The sequence below is a fragment of the Tamandua tetradactyla genome, chromosome 3, assembly GCF_023851605.1.
Source record: "Tamandua tetradactyla isolate mTamTet1 chromosome 3, mTamTet1.pri, whole genome shotgun sequence".
In the NCBI taxonomy this organism is placed as follows: domain Eukaryota; kingdom Metazoa; phylum Chordata; class Mammalia; order Pilosa; family Myrmecophagidae; genus Tamandua; species Tamandua tetradactyla.
The window spans coordinates 101,991,218-102,008,030 of record NC_135329.1 but is presented as its reverse complement, the minus strand read 5'-3'; the positions used below and the strand labels follow the sequence as shown (position 1 = coordinate 102,008,030).

The 16,813-nt window shown below is 40.5% G+C and overlaps 1 protein-coding gene across 14 annotated transcripts in view; it reads left to right on the top strand.

The window, feature by feature from the left end:
• The window catches only part of NCKAP5 (NCK associated protein 5), a 1,072,936-nt gene that overhangs the window by 833,824 nt on the left and 222,299 nt on the right, over positions 1–16,813 (top strand). For all 14 annotated transcript variants that reach the window (XR_013172672.1, XM_077153602.1, XM_077153594.1 and 11 more), the window contains 2 exons: positions 7,067–7,135; positions 14,909–14,947. Coding sequence is in view for 13 of the 14 variants with exons in the window: in XM_077153602.1 (XP_077009717.1) it covers positions 7,067–7,135; positions 14,909–14,947 (108 nt within the window). In the remaining variant the exon portion in view is untranslated. The remainder of the gene's footprint in view (positions 1–7,066; positions 7,136–14,908; positions 14,948–16,813) is intronic.

The following is a 16,813-nucleotide window of genomic DNA, read 5'->3' as shown; positions in this document are numbered from 1 at the left end:
GACATGTAGGAGCACATTATAGGAGGTCAGGAATGCCTGCAGAGGAGCTGTTGTTTTATGCAGAAGGAAGTTTGTTAAGGAGAACTCTTGTACCTTTCATCTGTGGAAAAGCATTCATTAAGGAAATTTGCAATATAAAAAATTGTAAACCTCATAAGCGCTGAGAAAATTAATGTAGATCAGCAGATTAGAAGCGTCAGTACATTCAGTCATTTGTATACTCTGGCCAGCAAATCTATCCACTGAGACGACCTCTGAAAACATGGTTCCTTTCAAATACATTAATTCACAATGCTTTTTTTCCCACTAAACCAAAACAATATGGATTTATTCTATGATGCTCTCTGATTTTATAAGAACATTTACTTAAGGATTTTTAGAGATGAAACCAGAAAAAATTTCAGGTCATTATAATTTGGAGTCATGGGGTAACCAGAGTGAGCAGGAAATCCCCTAAGTCAGGGACTTCCGAGTGTTTTGGGATATGATCTGAGGTACGAGATACAGTTTGCATTACAACAAAGTACACACACATAAACGTCCGCCTTTCATATGGGAGACCCGGGTTCGATTCCCGGACCATGCACCGCCCTCAAAAAAAATAAATTTACACACACATAAACATGGCATGACACCTATATCCGACATGTGTCTATAGGTAATTGAAACACAAGTTCCATGAAGAAACACTCTCTCTCACCAAATGTGATGTGTGGTGATAGTTTCTATTTAATTCTAAATTTTTTCATTAAAAAAAATACTTGTCAGGACCCATTCAATTGATTCATGACTCACTAATGGGTTGCTCCCCGTGGTTTGAAAAGCATTGTTCTAGGTGTATAGATTAAAAACAAAAGTTGTTTTTTTTTTTGTTGTTGTTTTTTTTTTTTTTTGTGGAAGGCTTTGGAAGATAAAGCTGAATACAAAGACCCACCATTACACTGACTAGAATACTCTAATTATATCCTCTAGGGCATATTGATTTAATAACATAATTACTTAAATGTGGAAAAGACCTCTGTCCTAATGTCTGGAATTCTCAGTCTTGACACCAATATTTTTCCTTTTCTTTCCCTCTCTGCCTTATCCTTTCCCATCCCTGCCATACACGTATTCACTGTTTCATTAAATCACATTTAATTAGAGGGTTTTTCTTTTCTTTTTCTTTTTTTTTTTTTTGCTGTTTTTCCTCTATTGTCCCCTGTTGGTAGCAGGTTAATCCTGAATTTCTAATAAATGCAAATAGGTTAGAGAAAATCATGAGTTCAAGATTATTTTAAACTTCACTGGCATAATTGTTAATATCTGCATTGTCCCCTGAGACATGTAGGATTGCGTCAATTAAATTGGTCTGTGTAACTGAACACATTAACCATAAATGTGACTGTTGTGTCTTTACCAGCACCCGTTAGGTATTTAATTTGCTTGGCTGTAATAGATTGTCAGAGTTGTAAACGTGAGGCAAGTAATGTAAACGATGTAATGATGGTAATTATCTGAATGGATCGATTGCATGTTATTGCAACGTGATATTGTGGGTAGGAACAAGATATAGACATCCCATATAAATTCCCATTTTCAGCTTTATTGCCTTCCACATTTTTTTCCCCAAGACATTTAAAGTAAAAACAACATAACTGGCATTGCTATTCCCTCCTTTATCTCTTCCCATTATCCTTTGTGCTGTTGCTTTACTATAGCTAACGGATTCTACAAATGCACAATTTCTCACAAAAGCAGTGGCTTTATAGACTTAGAATTCTAGCAGCTTCTCCTGTGCTTCGTGGTGTCAGAATATTTGAGCTGGAAGTCATTCTACATTGGCTAGTTCATTCCCTTTGCTCCTTAGCGAAAGAACTCTAAACCCAGAAAGATTAACTCCACTTGGTGAATGTTTACACAGCCTGGCATTGCCTGATAACCTTCAACGAGATGGAATACACCCAGGGTCTGGAATCTGGAATCTGGAACCTGAACCTGTCCTTCCACCTAGGTGGGGAGATACTGAAGGGTTAGACCAGCTGTGGATCCTGGGGCCTGTAGATTCTGGCCAAAAGCACCCCCTGAAGGAAACAGCAAGTCTGGAGAAGCTTTCAGTTTAGTTTGCATGGAGAATGAAGAGAAAATGTGGTGTCTAGTGATAACCCCTGGGGTTCTGAGGGTAAAAGTACCTCCAGGCTGGACGGGGGGTCGGATGTCTGTTCACCAGGAGAATGGAAGGAGCAGGGTGGAATCCCACAGAGGGGCTAGGGCATTAGTCGCAGTGCCCGCTCTGAGATGTGGCATTCATGCCCTAAGGAATGAAGTGCAAGCCCAGTGTTAGACTTGGAACTTGAAGAAGAGACAGTATTCGAATCCTGGGTCACTTCACACTGACAGGACCCTTTTCAAAAACACGTTTTCCCCAGCTGATTTTCCTAACTTTTGTGCCCCACTTACGTTCAGTCACTCACTTTATACGGATTTCATTGTTGATCACCAGAACAAACTGGCCTAAATCTGAAACTTTCCGTCATACATTTGCGAAAGAAAGCATTCAATCAACAAGAAACACAAAATGACATGTGACCCATGCCCTCTACATTACCAGAAAACAGATCACTAGAACTCCGAATTACTGGGTGGAGAAAAATCAACACCAAATACCAAGAGGAAGCACTGCTGCCAGCCTGTGTGCCTGAGGGGAGGATGGTGGCAGACAGGGCAGGGGGAGCACTCCCGGAAATACTCAACAGAGCTGCGTGGTGATGAATGAAGACAGGTAGAGACAGGCTGGTGTGTGGCCCTTGAACGTGTGCAGGATCAGAGCTGGCTGCCTCAGAGCATCGTTGCCAGGGAAAAGGAGGCAAAAGGAAAGGGTGAGGTGTTCTTTGGAGATGTGGTCCTGGAGGAGAAAAAAAAGAGGAGAAAAGAAAGGGACGAGGCTGCAAGTCTCCATAAATGTTATGTGGAACAAAGGAATTGGGACCGAGGCTCCTGAGCTTCAGGAAGTAAGATTTTATTCATCTGTGCACACAGGGCCCAGCCAAGTCACCTCAAAAGTCTGAGCCCCGAACAAAAGGTTACAAGAGCTTTTACTGTCAGGATGACATGTTAAAGACAAGGCATGAACTGGTGGTATAGGAAGGAAAGGATTGGCTGATTTAAATCGGGAAAGGTGTGAAGCTGGGTTTACAGAAGCAGATGAGCAGTTAGGGGAGGGGTTTCTTTACAGGAATTTGTCTTACCTTCCCTACATGCAGTCTTAACCATTCTCGGGACAAGCATCCTGTTTACATGCAGTTCTGACTGCTCAGAAGAATTTGGGGAATTTTTAAAGAGGAGGTAGTTTAAATGTGCAAGGAGGGGTGAGGGGCCCGCCTGCTGCAAGGGGAAATGGCTTGGGTCAACAGGGGCTGCCTGCTACAATAGAGATAAAGGAGAAATGCAAGACCAACCAGCCCCTTCCCATGTCCCCCAGTTATCATCCATAAAAGAGACTAAAACAAAAGGTGGGGGCAAAGGTGGAAGAATAATATGTGAATATGTCATGTTCTGATAAGTAGAAGGGTGAAACTACGACTCTACTATGTAAAAGGGGAGAAAAAGGGTAAAGGTGATTGTTGTGTATGTTATAGAAGAGAATCCAAGAGCATAATATTAAATTAGATAGTAGCAAGTAACTTTAGACAAAAAGAAAATTAAGAACATTATAGAAGAACCTGCAGGAAGTGATGAGAAGGGGATGGAGGCAGTAGGGGAGGAAGTGACCCCTCCCTGAGCATACTTTTTGGTATAGTTTTGGCTTTTAGAATCTTGTTACTGTGTGTTCTAGTTTGCTAGCTGCCAAAATGCAACACACCAGAGATGGATTGGCTTTTAAATAAAAGGGGATTTATTTTGTTAGTTCTTCAGAGGAAAGGCAGCCAACTTTCAACTGAGGTTCTTTCTTATGTGGGAAGACACAGGGTGATCTCTACTGGCCTTCTCTCCAGGCCTCTGGGTTCCGACAGCTTTCCCCAGGGTGATTCCTTTCTGCATCTCCAAAGGCCTGGGCTGAGCTGTGAGTGCTGAGATGAGGTATGCCGAGCTACTTCGGCTGTGCTATGTTGTACTCTCTCATTTAAGCACCAGCCAATTAAGTCAAACGTCATTCATTGCAGCAGGGCACCTCCTAGCCGACTGCAGATGTAATCAGCTACAGATGAGGTTCCCGTACCATTGGCTCATGTCCACAGCAACAGAACTAGGTGCCTTCACCTGGCCAAGTTGACAACTGAATTTAACTACCACACTGTGCTACATATTCAAAACGTAAAAGTAAATCAATAAGGAGGTGGGAAATTAAATTTGAATACTATTGGAAAAAAAATAACTGAATTTCAGATGAACAGCATAACCACACTAAAGGAACCAATCTAAGTAGCTTTTGACTGCAATATTTTTGCTCTGTACCTTCATTCTAAAGGAAAAACAAATTGTGTTTTGTTTCTAGGTCTGTATTTTATAATATGATAATTTTGTATGTACTCTAGCATGGAGCAAATGAGTAAACATAATGATGTTGGAACCTGTATTCTCACTGTGAAAGAAAGATACAAGTATGAAAAGAGGAAGGCAAGGAAGAATTCTTTGGGATTTGGGGTGTGTGTGTGTGGAAAGAGCGAGAATTCCTTCACTGGAAAGGACCAGAAGTGTTGCCTCCTCAGTAGCAATCAGCACACACAGCACCCAGGTCTTAGTTTCCAAATATCATTCCCCAACTGTAAGGAAACATGGTTCCTTGGAAAATTAGCTCCCTTCAGGGCTAGAGCAAGGAAAAAGCAAGATGAGCCTGAAACATCTTGCTGTACCAAAAAAAGCTTAGAAAATAACAGGAATATGTCAAAAGCATACAGAAGCCACCTTTACAGGAACTTCCCGGCCAAAGCTAGGGCAATTTGAGCAGCAAAATAAATACAGTCAGTAATCATGTTTAACCCTTTGAATAATAAATAATCCATATGTTCATAATATAAATAAGGAGGTAGGTTGGTAGCTAGGTAGCTAGATAGGAAAATACTTCCTTATGGTAGAAGACAAACTAATAAATGTCAAGGGAATCATGGAGTAGAAATCACCATGTTGCAGCCAAAGTAGTAATTGATTCATTCAAGAATTATTGATATATGCTAAAATAATTAGATGAAAGTTTGATGAGGAATAGGATATTAACATAATCTTAAAGTATTTCCCCACAAATTACTTATTAATTACAAAAGGAAATTTGGCAGACCCCACCTTAAGCAAATGGTCAAAGTTAACATGTCCAATAAAGACACATGGATATCACGTGTCTCCTGATCTGATGCATGAAGAAGCCAGCATCACTTCCATGATATTCCTGCTAAACGTGTGCAACCCAAATTTCATTATGAGGAGACTGCAAACAAATCCAAATTATGGGACATTTACAAAATAATTGGCCTCTGCCTAAAAAAAAAAAAAAAAATCAATGGCGTGAAAGCCAAGGATTATTCCTGATGAGAGGATACTAGATGAATGGGAACTGAAGGCAGATCATGGTCCTGGCTAGGGTTCTGGACTGAAAAAAAAAAAAAAAAAAAAAGAAAAGATTGCTATAAAGGACATTATTGGTGCAATTGATGAAATTTGGAATGAAGACAGTAGATCAGATAGTGATATGGCAGTAACGTTATATTTCCTGAATTTGATAACTAGCTTGTGGTTGTGTAAGAATGCCTTTGTTATGAGAATATGCGCACTGAAGAATTTAGGGATAGAGGACATTATGTCTGCACCTACTCTGAAGTTGCAGGAAAAATAAAAGGACAATGAATGGAAGAGTGATGTAGTAAACACGGCGAAATATTAGCAGTTGGTGAATCTGACTAAAGGATATGGGGGAGTTCTATGTACCTTTCTTGCAACTTGTCTGCAAGTTTGTTTTTGAGCATGGGCAGGCACTGGGAATCAAACTCGGGTCTCCAGCATGGTAGGTGAGAATTCTGCCACTGAGCCACCATCGTACCGCCCTGTCTGCAAGTTTTAAACTCTCCAAATTAGAAAATGAAAAAAAAAAAAAATGGAGGAAATATGCAGGACAAATGTCAATCTGTATGCCTAAAAAGCATGCCATTATTTTTTAAAATAATGATTTATGTCCCCATAGCCCTCTACCCCCCACTCCCTACTGCATGAACAATAAAGGTGATTCTCGTGAAGGGATAGGTAGAAGCTTTGTTTGGTGGTGAAGAGGGGGGGTCATTGTCACGGTGCGGAGAAAGGTTTGCTTGCCCAGTTTAGTTCTGAGGAGGGCAGGCAGGGGCTGCCCTGACCCAGGCCCCCAGAGGCAGGTGCTTTTCTCAAACCACCATGCCATGCTCCTTCTAAAACTTAATATTCTGTACTGATTACCCCTCCCCTTTATTATTGCAATTAGTAACCTGGCAGCCATATTCAACATACTCAGTCACTGCTCAGATACCTGCGGGGCTCCAGGAAACTGAAAGCAGTTAATTAATAAGAAGAAAGGGGGAGGTGAAGAGGGATGCTGAAGTGTAGTTCAATTCTTCAATTTCTTAAGAATTGAAAACAATTTTTAGGTTCAGAAGTCATCGGTTAACAATACAGATGACATGTTCAGTTTGCATTTGGAATTACGCATTTGTGAATTTACCTGAAGTTCTCCTCTATGGCCTAAAAGCACTATTGGACTGTGAGGCTGTGACAGGCCTAAATGAAGTGGATTAAGACACTTCTTACATTTACATTTTCTTTGAATGAAATGAACATTGCAATCTTTTTATGGAATACTCTTAGATCAAGTCATGATTTGATTTTCTACTTACTCAGAGTACCAGGGTTTGACTTTCCTTAAATTGTAATATATTTTCGTGAATAACTTGATAAGACAGAAGTCATTCCTGAGATATTTATAATAGTACTTAGAGCAAAGTTGTCAGAGATACTTCTAAAAGATTGTTTTGGATCCTGAGGAGATATTTTTAGGAACTGTATCGAATAGACTGTCACATAATGCAACATTCCATTGATTTATTTATATTATTTTTGTATCTTACTGCAGGCAGAAAACTCGGCACTGGCTTTGGAAAATGAAAATCAAAGGGAACAGTATGAGAGATGCCTTGATGAGGTAAGGGGGATGGAGAGGGCACATGGTATGAGTCTGAGCTGTTTAAGAATCCCCCATGGATCTGCCAATGTGCTTGTTACCACTTCCACAGAACAGGTGGCCAGGAGAAGGATGGTCTCGCTCCCACTCCCACCCCACTGCCTTCTCCTCCTCTGCCCCCCTCTCTCTGTAATTCCTTTTACAGCCTTCTGTAAATGCTTTTGGTTATTATTTAACACTCTTGCAGCACAGTTAGGGTAAGCTGCACTGAATGCTAAATTCATTCTGTCCAATAAGGATGAGGTTCACCTGGGAGGAGAAAACCACTGCCTTTCCTCTTGGATGCCATTTCTGAAAAAGCAAATCCTTGATAAAGGTGGGTGGGAATGATGTTCACAGTTGATAGCCAGAGTGGGTGGTGGGGAATCAGTCGATTGAGAATCAGCCAAGAAGAGAAAGGGAAGTGAAGAAGAAAATTTGAACGGAATGAAGACGGGCCACACGCATGAGCAAACTCAATAAGTATTATTTGAAGATCATGAAGAGAAGGCAAAGATGCTGGGTGTTTCAGAGATTTTGAGAGGCAAGAGGAGAATGGTAATGGGTGCAGGGACTCTGGGCCTCCACTCAGCAGCTCCCCTTCCACCCTGTTGGCGTGGCACCCTCAGCCCACACTGTACCACCCAGCCAGGATTGGCTGTCTGCCTCCCCCACAAACTCTCACTGGGGCTTTCTGGTGACAGGAGACCTGATTTAAATAGGACTGACTTCTGTAGGCATCCATCAAACACCCTCAAACCCACACCTGCCCTGAGATATTCAATCAGATTCCTTACCATGTAGCTGAAAGGTTTTAGGGTAACAAGAAAAACAGCATTTAATCTGATACCATTACTCTAACCAGAAGAACTTAATAGTTTATCTTCAGTCTTTTTCTCCCCACTAATGATTGGGAAAACCTCTTCTAACCTACCCTTCTTGATCTTTCCTACACCCTACCTCCCGTCTCCACCCCAACCATGCCACCTCAACACACACACACACACACACAACACACACAACACACACAACACACACACGGCCCCAGAGGCTGGTGGTTTACACTAGAAAGAACACAGGCTCAAATCCCAGGTATGTGGCTTTCTACCCATGTGACCTCCAGCAAGAATCCCTCTGATTCTCTGCTCACGTTTCTATAAAGCATTGTGAGTGCCTGATCTAGCTGAGGTTCAGACTCCCTCCCCCCCACACACACACCACCACCACCATGTACCTCTCCCATCCCTCCAAACTGTAAGTAGTCTCTCCTCTGAGCTCCAATAGTACTGGGTACTTTCCTATACCAGTGGGTCTTGAAGTATGCCCCCTGGACTAGCAGTATCAGCCTCCTGTGAGAACTTGTTAGAAATGACAATCCCAGGTCAGTCCCTCCCAGACCTATAGTAGCAGTTATTCCAGGATGGGGCCCAGCAATCGGGCGCCAACAAGCCCTCCAGCTGTCTCTGCGCTTCTATAGCGTGAGAACCTCCATCCTCACCACACTGTGTTCTAAGGAAACGTAATGGGAGATGGAGAACTCTCAAAATGTCCCCAGAAGATTGTTTACAATTTAATATTTTGTTTAACATTTCTATCCATATATATATTAGCTATTCAAGCAAAATGGTGCTTGCAATTCCGTGCCCTATCAGGACCTAATAAGAACTCAATAGTTTCGACCACATCCAAAGTTAAAAAAAAAAAAAATACCTGGAGTAAATTGGCATGAAAGGGGAATGATGACTCAGGATCTATTGAGGCCAGTTCAGCACCCCTCACCCCTGTTCCCCAGGCTCTTGGTCCAATCAAATTTAGGGCAAGGAAAGCCAAAGAAATCCAAGGATACTTACAGGAACCGATATTGCCTTTGGCTCATCTGTATTGATTAGCGAAGTTCCACTTTAACCTTCGCACAGAAATTTCCGATGAAATTTAATCTGTATTCAGAAGTCAAATATAGGTGAAGCATACCACAGAAACTTAGTATTTCTCACAGTTCTCCTACAGGTCACCCCTCCCCATCATGGCATTTCTTTATGGAAATTTACAGCCAATTTTCTGTGTACTCGTCGGGCCTGCAATCTGAAGGTTTCATCAGAATGTGTGTGGCAAAACATAAGTTGTCACCCACAAAATCATTTCAGATAAAGTTGCCACTCAAGATAGAATTCTTAGAGGGAGAGCTCCCCTTTTGTTCTCAATTGCAAAAATTAACTTGCCAAGAAGGTGATAGGCAACAAAGAACCACCTCAGATCTGTGAAATTTGTTCTGTATTCATGAATACTGGCCCCCGAATGCACATGCCACTTTTTCTGTAACTAATTGCATGAGGGTAGACAATCCATTTCCATGCATTGTAAGAGAACACTCTCAGAGGGGTAGTTGAATGCAGTGATAATGCCAACTGGAAATTCTTTTGTAGGCTTTTTGTACTAATTAGACAACCTAACAAGTTAAGTCCTCAGGTAAGTTATTTCCTTGCTAGTGGGTTTCATAAAACATACACAGGTGGATATAATAGACATTTTAAATGTTCTTCAATTCTTTTGCACACTGTTCTTTAGCAGGTTGAGGACATAGGAAAAACACTTCAGAATCTGAAATCCCCTCTGTGTGTTCCAGTAAAAGGGTGTGTTTATTCAGCAGGAAATATACCCAAGCCGCAAATCCTCGCACACAGGCTGGTTAGGCAAGTGCACACATCTGAGTGCAGACACGCCATTGCACCATCACCTCTGCTGCCCCCTTCCCTCTCCTCATCTCCTGGTCTTGCAAAACCAAAGGTGAAGCTAAGAATTAGCACTGGGTTTCCCATCAGACCATTCGAGCTGGGTCAGAGTGCGTTATTGTTGGTGAAATGCCTCGATGGAATCCTTCTCTGATTTCTCTACACACACTTAAGGAATTAAAGGCACAGGAAAACTAAACCTTTGAATGTAATTCAGTAAGAGAAAAACAAAACAAAATAACACCAAAATTTCTTTTAAACCACAGCATCAAGACAGAAGTAGGCTCTGTGTCCAGACTGGATTGTAGGACTGTGACCGGGACGTTCTTACTACATAGCCCCCATCTGGACCCAAAGTAATCTTGAAAATCAATGTCTTGACAGATGTAGATGACAAATGACCCTGCATATGGCATTCATAGGCTCCAAAGGCAGTTAGAGGGCCATGAAATTAAACAAATGATCTCGTTATTCTCATCTGCCCTAGAATTTAACCACCTGATTCGGCACCTATTGTTGACCACTTTCAGCAAAGCCAACACAATCTTTGGCACATACCAGATGCTCAGTGCATATTAGTTGAACAACTGAATGAATGAATGATTATCAGCCACAAATTAATTTCCAAATTTGCCTTTCCCTGAATCCCACATGCATTTTTAGACTAATTTTTCCCACTCCCAGTTACCTCCCAGTGCCTGCAGATTCATTTATTATGCACCAACCCGAAAGATAATCCAGGGTAAATCAGCTGAAAATAAAAATAGCTCTCCTTAAAGACCTTTTGGAGACGACATGGCTATGTGAATGTGCAGCACTGTACCCTTGAGTTACTTCCTCGTTTGTAGCTCAGAGGGTTATTTCACAGAGTAAATGAAAAATAGAGGTGCTGAGTAATTTATATTCATACATGTGTATTACACATACACACTTCATTCCTTTACAAATAAAATCCCTCATTTCTCAAACCCTCCTCTCTGATCTGCTTTGCTGAAAATAACGTTCTTATTCTTTGAAGTTCTGCTGACCTGATCCAATTCAACATTTCTGGGGTGATTACTTCATGTCTGGTAATGTCCTAGGTGGTTTCTCTGGTTATGTCTATCATCTCATGCATTTTTCACAGCAGCCTTAGAGGGAGACCGTTCCCCTCCTTTACGGTGGAGGAAAGTCAGGTTAGCCTCCCAGCCTGGACATGTCTGCATACTATCAATACTACTAGTATTTGAAAACAAGTCTCTCTTGTGATTCCAGCCCAAGGCTCCTCCTGCTTCCCCCAGCTGCTCAGAACAATAAATCACGCTTGGAAGCATAGAAAATTTCTTCAAAGCACATTTTTCCAAAACGAGTGCTTTTTTGACCTGGTTTTGAAGTTACCTTGCTGGCATGACAGTAGCTTTGCCTGGTGAAGTAGCGCTTAAGGGAAAGCAAGACCACCAGACCTTTGGAGCGCCTCTCTGCCTGTCCCCTACCCCACCCTCACCGCGGCTCTCAACTGGCTCCTCCCTGTGGCCAGAATGGGCTCCCTAGTGCTGCTTCTCATTGAGCCTCCAGAGCCCTTTTGCAATAAAATAAGAGAGTGCTTCACATGCCTCCAGGCTTCTCCTCCTTCTGGCCACCCCCTTTCTGGGCAAGCTTGAAGGCATCCAGAGCCCTGGGGGCCTAGGGGGAAGAATGCAAGAGACTTGTGGGAATAAAAGGACAGTAGGGTGTCAGAAGAGCTGAGAAGGAAAAAAGACATGTCCCTCGCTCACCTGCCACCCTCCTCCTCCTAGGAGCAAAGGAGAGGGGTTTCTGAAGACAGCCTAAGGAGGATAGTAAAACAAGCCAGGGGCTAAAAGGACTGTGAGCTTCTTTGCTCAATTGTCTCAAGCCCCCTTGGCCCAGCCCACCTGCAGCTGTTTTTTCCTTATTTTTGAGAGGAAAGCTTCTGGCGACTCTGGAAGTTATTTGTTCTCCTTAGCTAGGCATGCAGGTGTGTGATTATTTCCAACCCAAGAGTTTAGGGCTTAAAGCTAGCATATGAGGGCGGGGATCCCATTCCTGGGTCATCTTCTGAACTTATTTGCAGGCAGTTTGTGGCATGCACAAGCTCCAAACAACTGTTTCATTGATGCATCAGGGAAGTTGAGTTGTTAAAAGTACCAAAAAACCAGGAAGTTGTCTCTATAGACAATACCAAAGAAAACCTTTGTACAATCTACCTGCTCTTCTGCAAAGAGCCCGTGAGCCCTTCTGGGTAATAGAACTCCATGTCAGGAGGTAAAGAAATAATGCATTAGTATATCGTTGCTCAGTTTTCAAGTAGAGCAAACAGTTGTCCAAAGGACATACCAGAAGTAGTAGTGTCAGATATAGTCTATAATCCTATAGGGCAACATACCTGGATTGCAAAGATATAACATGTTTACTCCTGTGGGCTGTTAGAGTTAGAATATTAGTCTTTGTCTCTTGTTAAATCATGTATAGAGCTATTTTATGCGACCACTGTTCCACAGGCAGGTTTAAGTGAGGGACCAGTTTGGAGAAAAAAATATACATATTGATATTAGGCAGTTTTATGAGAATATGAATCAAATCCAAAGTTTGAGGTCCAAAAGAATTAAATTATTTATGGAATGAATTAACTTTGGCACTTTATTCCTGAGTTAACCTGCCTATATAGTTCAAGTTTTCTGTGGGCGTATGTTTTTAAGTTTACCAAGTATAAAATAGATGACATATAGTTCAACTTTAAATTCTTGGTTATTTATGAATTGAAATGACTTTTCCAATACAGAGATTTTCAAGATTACGCTATTGGTCCATTTGTGTGGGTTGAGTACCATTTATCTCCTGTTGAGATCATGTATAAATAAAGTGATAAGAGGAGAAAGAAAAGCATCAGTTAATAAAAGTCTGATTTATTGACTTTGGTAGTTCTTGGGTATCCTTCTTTAAAATGAATTGCGCTGAAAAAATACCTAATGATACGTTTTCTTCAAAACAATAATTCAATGAAAAGTTAGTTCAAAGAAAGCTTTTATGTTTTACTTAATGTCAACAATGTAAACTTTGAAATGCTACTGATGGAAAGAAAATCCCTCTCGTGCATATTGTACAACTAACTGATTACAGGTAAATTACAATTTACCACTTGTGGTTTGATTGTCTACTAACCACATAATAATGGCAGCCTGTATTTTAATTTTCTATGAGACTTAACTAGTAGCCAACTGCCATTAAGAATGTGCTATTTTGAGAGTCAAGAAACAATTAAGCTCCATTAAAACATTCTTACCATGATCTGTTTTACTATACTAGACAGGGAGACAGGCATAAATAGTTTAGTATCAACCAAAATAAATTTGTTATCTAGGGAAAAAAAAGGAGATGAAAGTGTGTCCCTCAGCCTTCCTGGTTGAACATGAGAATGGCCATGATGATGACGTGTTTATCACACTGGGTGATAATTGTTTTCTTGCCAAAAGCCAAGGACTATATCCCAGTTATCTAGCTTTGCAAATGGTAGTTGGCTAGTAAATTTGTACTGATAAAATAAAGGAACATATTAATGAACAGAAGTACTGTATATCTAGGATGTGTAACTATTCTGACTTGGTCCTTAATGCTATCAGTTTTAGTTCTCACATTGAATGTTTACAACTTTTTTATCGGCTGGAAAATAACACATAACCTACCTGACTACCTTAATTGTATCTATTTCTACATTAGCCATAACTTCAAGGTTATGTTGATATATAGTAAGTGATTCTTTGTGAAGTGTTTTGGAACATGCTGATGAAAAAAAAATCTTAATTCAAATACATATAGAGATGATGAATGGTTATCTGTAGAACATACCAGCTCCTTGAAATACCAGGGACATGTTATTGATCATATATGTGACTCTAGGCTGGAATTGTGTCACATATGTCTTTCCTAAAACCAAGCATCAAAAGAAAATGGGATTACCAAGACTGGGTTAGAATGATCAAGATTCATCTCCTCTGGCTAAGGAAGTACCCAGATTACCCAGATGTACCATGCCCCCTGATACCTGAACAAAATTAGAGTTCTTTTAATATATTAATAAAATTTATACTTGGTTGTATATTGGTAGAAACTCAAAATTACATGGATATTTTATTTTTCTCCCTCATAGAGGTTCAGAGGTAGAGAGTGCATCTCTGTGACATCACTACCCAGATTCATCCAATTTTTCTGTCCAACCATATGTAATGTTTCTTCCATTGCCAGTGTAGCTGCTGAAGCTCCAGCCATCACTTTCATGTCCCAGACAGGAAAAAAAGGAAGAAGACAGGTCCACCCCCTTCTTTTCTGAGACTTCCTGCAAGCCCAAGAAAGTAGTCTTGTTGGCCAGAACCTTGTCACACAGCCACAGCTAGCTACAGGCGAGTCTGGGAAATGTAGTTAGATGTACCTAGCCAAAAAAAAATTAGGGTTTGTTACTCAGGAGGAAGGGAAGAATGGATGTTGGAATAAATAAACATCAGACTTGATTACAAGAAACAGTGACATGGAGGAAGAAAGTGGGGCATATAGGAAACGAGTTTTCCCCACTCTCCACCATTCAGCCTATCTCTGTTGCAAATAATTTTAGGCAATGAAATAGCAAATAAGTAGGAAGGAGAGGTAAAGGACATTGTATCGGCAAAGTAAAGAAACTATGTTCAGACAATTAGGATCTTGTTTTGTACTATATCATTTTTTTAGCCACCTTAGAGTATCTTATACATGAAGTGATAGTATTTTTCCAAATATGGAAATCTGAAAGTCAAGGTATGAATGATTTCTGCAGTCTAATCATCTTAATTAGCAGTAAGTTCGCCTTAGGAAAAGGCAAAACATTGCCTAGAAGGTCAGGATTATTATGAAAAGAATGAGGTTCTCTACAAGTAGAGGAGAGAAGCAAATGAGGAGCTGTTTAGCTGCAGTAAACCTGGGAAACTTATTGGTTAGTTAGAATCTGTGTACATGAAGTCTCATTCTTATAAATGGCAACTGTTTTCTTATTTTTTTAAAGGTAGCCAACCAAGTTGTTCAAGCTCTGCTCACTCAAAAGGTAGGTCACTTTCTGGCTTTGTTCTTTCCAATGTACTTATATGAATTGATTGGAATTCATGTTGTCAAACTAAGAAATTGTGATTGATAGATGCAATACCTTTCTATTTATTCACTTAGGTTAAAACTGGATATGTTTTAGGTGGCATATAAAGTAACATCAATGACCAATAGACTTGTGAAATTCAAATTCTTATTATGGTGACAGAAAAGTCTTTGAAAATGCGGGACTTTCAGGTATCCAGATGAGTACCCAACCCATCATTTTAATTTAGTAAATGTAATTGTTAAATAAATTGGTGAACTCCACTGTGATGGTTCTGGTTCTGGTGTCAGCTTGGCCAAGTGATGATGTACAATTATCTGGTCAGGCAGGCACTGGCCTGACCACTGTTGAGAGGATTTCATAGCTGGTTGATAAACTAGAAGGCTGGTATATTAAGTCATCAGTCCTTTGGTTGCATCTGTGGTCAACTAAGGCATGTCTCACCCAACAAGATAATCCAATCAGTTAAAGACTTTTAAGGAAGAAGAGAGACTTTTACACTGCTTCTTCAGTCAGTGAGTCTCTCCTGTAGAGTTCGTCCAGACCCTTCATCAGAACTGTCAGCTTCACAGCCTGCCCTATGGATTTTGAACTCTTCCATTCCCACAGTTGCATGAGAAATATTTATAAATCTCATATTTATGGAGATATCTCCTGATGGTTCTGTTTCTCTAGAGAACCCTGATTAATACATCCACCAATTCCTATAAAATGAATGGCCTCTTATGGATAGTATCTACAGAAAACCAGCATTCAATGAGGGTTCTTTGGGGTTAGGAAAGTTTCTTTTTCTGAGCCACTGTTCCTCTGCTGTAAAACAGGGATAACAATCCCATCTCCCAGGATTGTTGTAGTGCTTCTAAGAAAGGAAGCATGTAGAGCATTTCCTACTGAGGGCTGTTTGTGGTAAATGTAAAATAAGTGGTAACTGCTGAGCATGAAATTTTTTTATATGCCTGTTTGCCACCTCTCTAGTCTGTCCTCAGACAAGAGGAATTCATATTACTGGGGCATAATGGTGTGTCTAAACCTCACTGGTCTGGTGAATTTCACTGAACCCTTCCCATTTCTTTCCATAACATTTCTTAGAGACTAAATTCTAGTTCCTTCAGGTTTCATTATTCTGTTGATTTTCTCGGTGAAGTGGAAATTTTCCCAAGTGAAACTCCAGGTTGTGCAGTGTAATCAGGAGGATACAGCAAGGGAAAGCAGTTTATATCATTTTGATGGTTTTTAAAGACTTAATTCTATTGGTAGAGGATGATCACTTCTCATGGACATACTTATGTTACTTTTATTTCAATTGATACTATAGAGGCATTGTGATCACATTTCTGCTAAAACTTTTCCCCTAATATTTCTGTCAGAATGTCATATTTCCTTCTATGAATAATTTTAACTGCTTCAGGCTTTACACTAATGCCATTTAAAAAGATTTGAGTACATTGATGTAGAGTTAAAATTAGATTCCATTATGAAATCCCAAATAGTGGTTTGAATATACCGAAATATTATTTCCTTCTCATGTATACATCCACAGAAAGGCGGTACAGGGTTAGTATGGTGTGTCTACTCCATAAAGTGCATGGGGTTCCAGGCTCCTATCTTGTTATTCCAGGAGATGTGGCCTCCATTTCCAAGGTCACCTCATAGTACCAAATGGCTGCACTGGCTCCATCTAGCACAACCACATTTCAGCAGTCAGGAAAAAAGAAGAGCTGAGAAAGATAAAGAAGATAACGGGCATGCCAACCGTCCTTAAAAGGAAACTTCTAGAGGCTTTCTTACTTTCTTTTTACTTACATATTCTTGGATAGAACT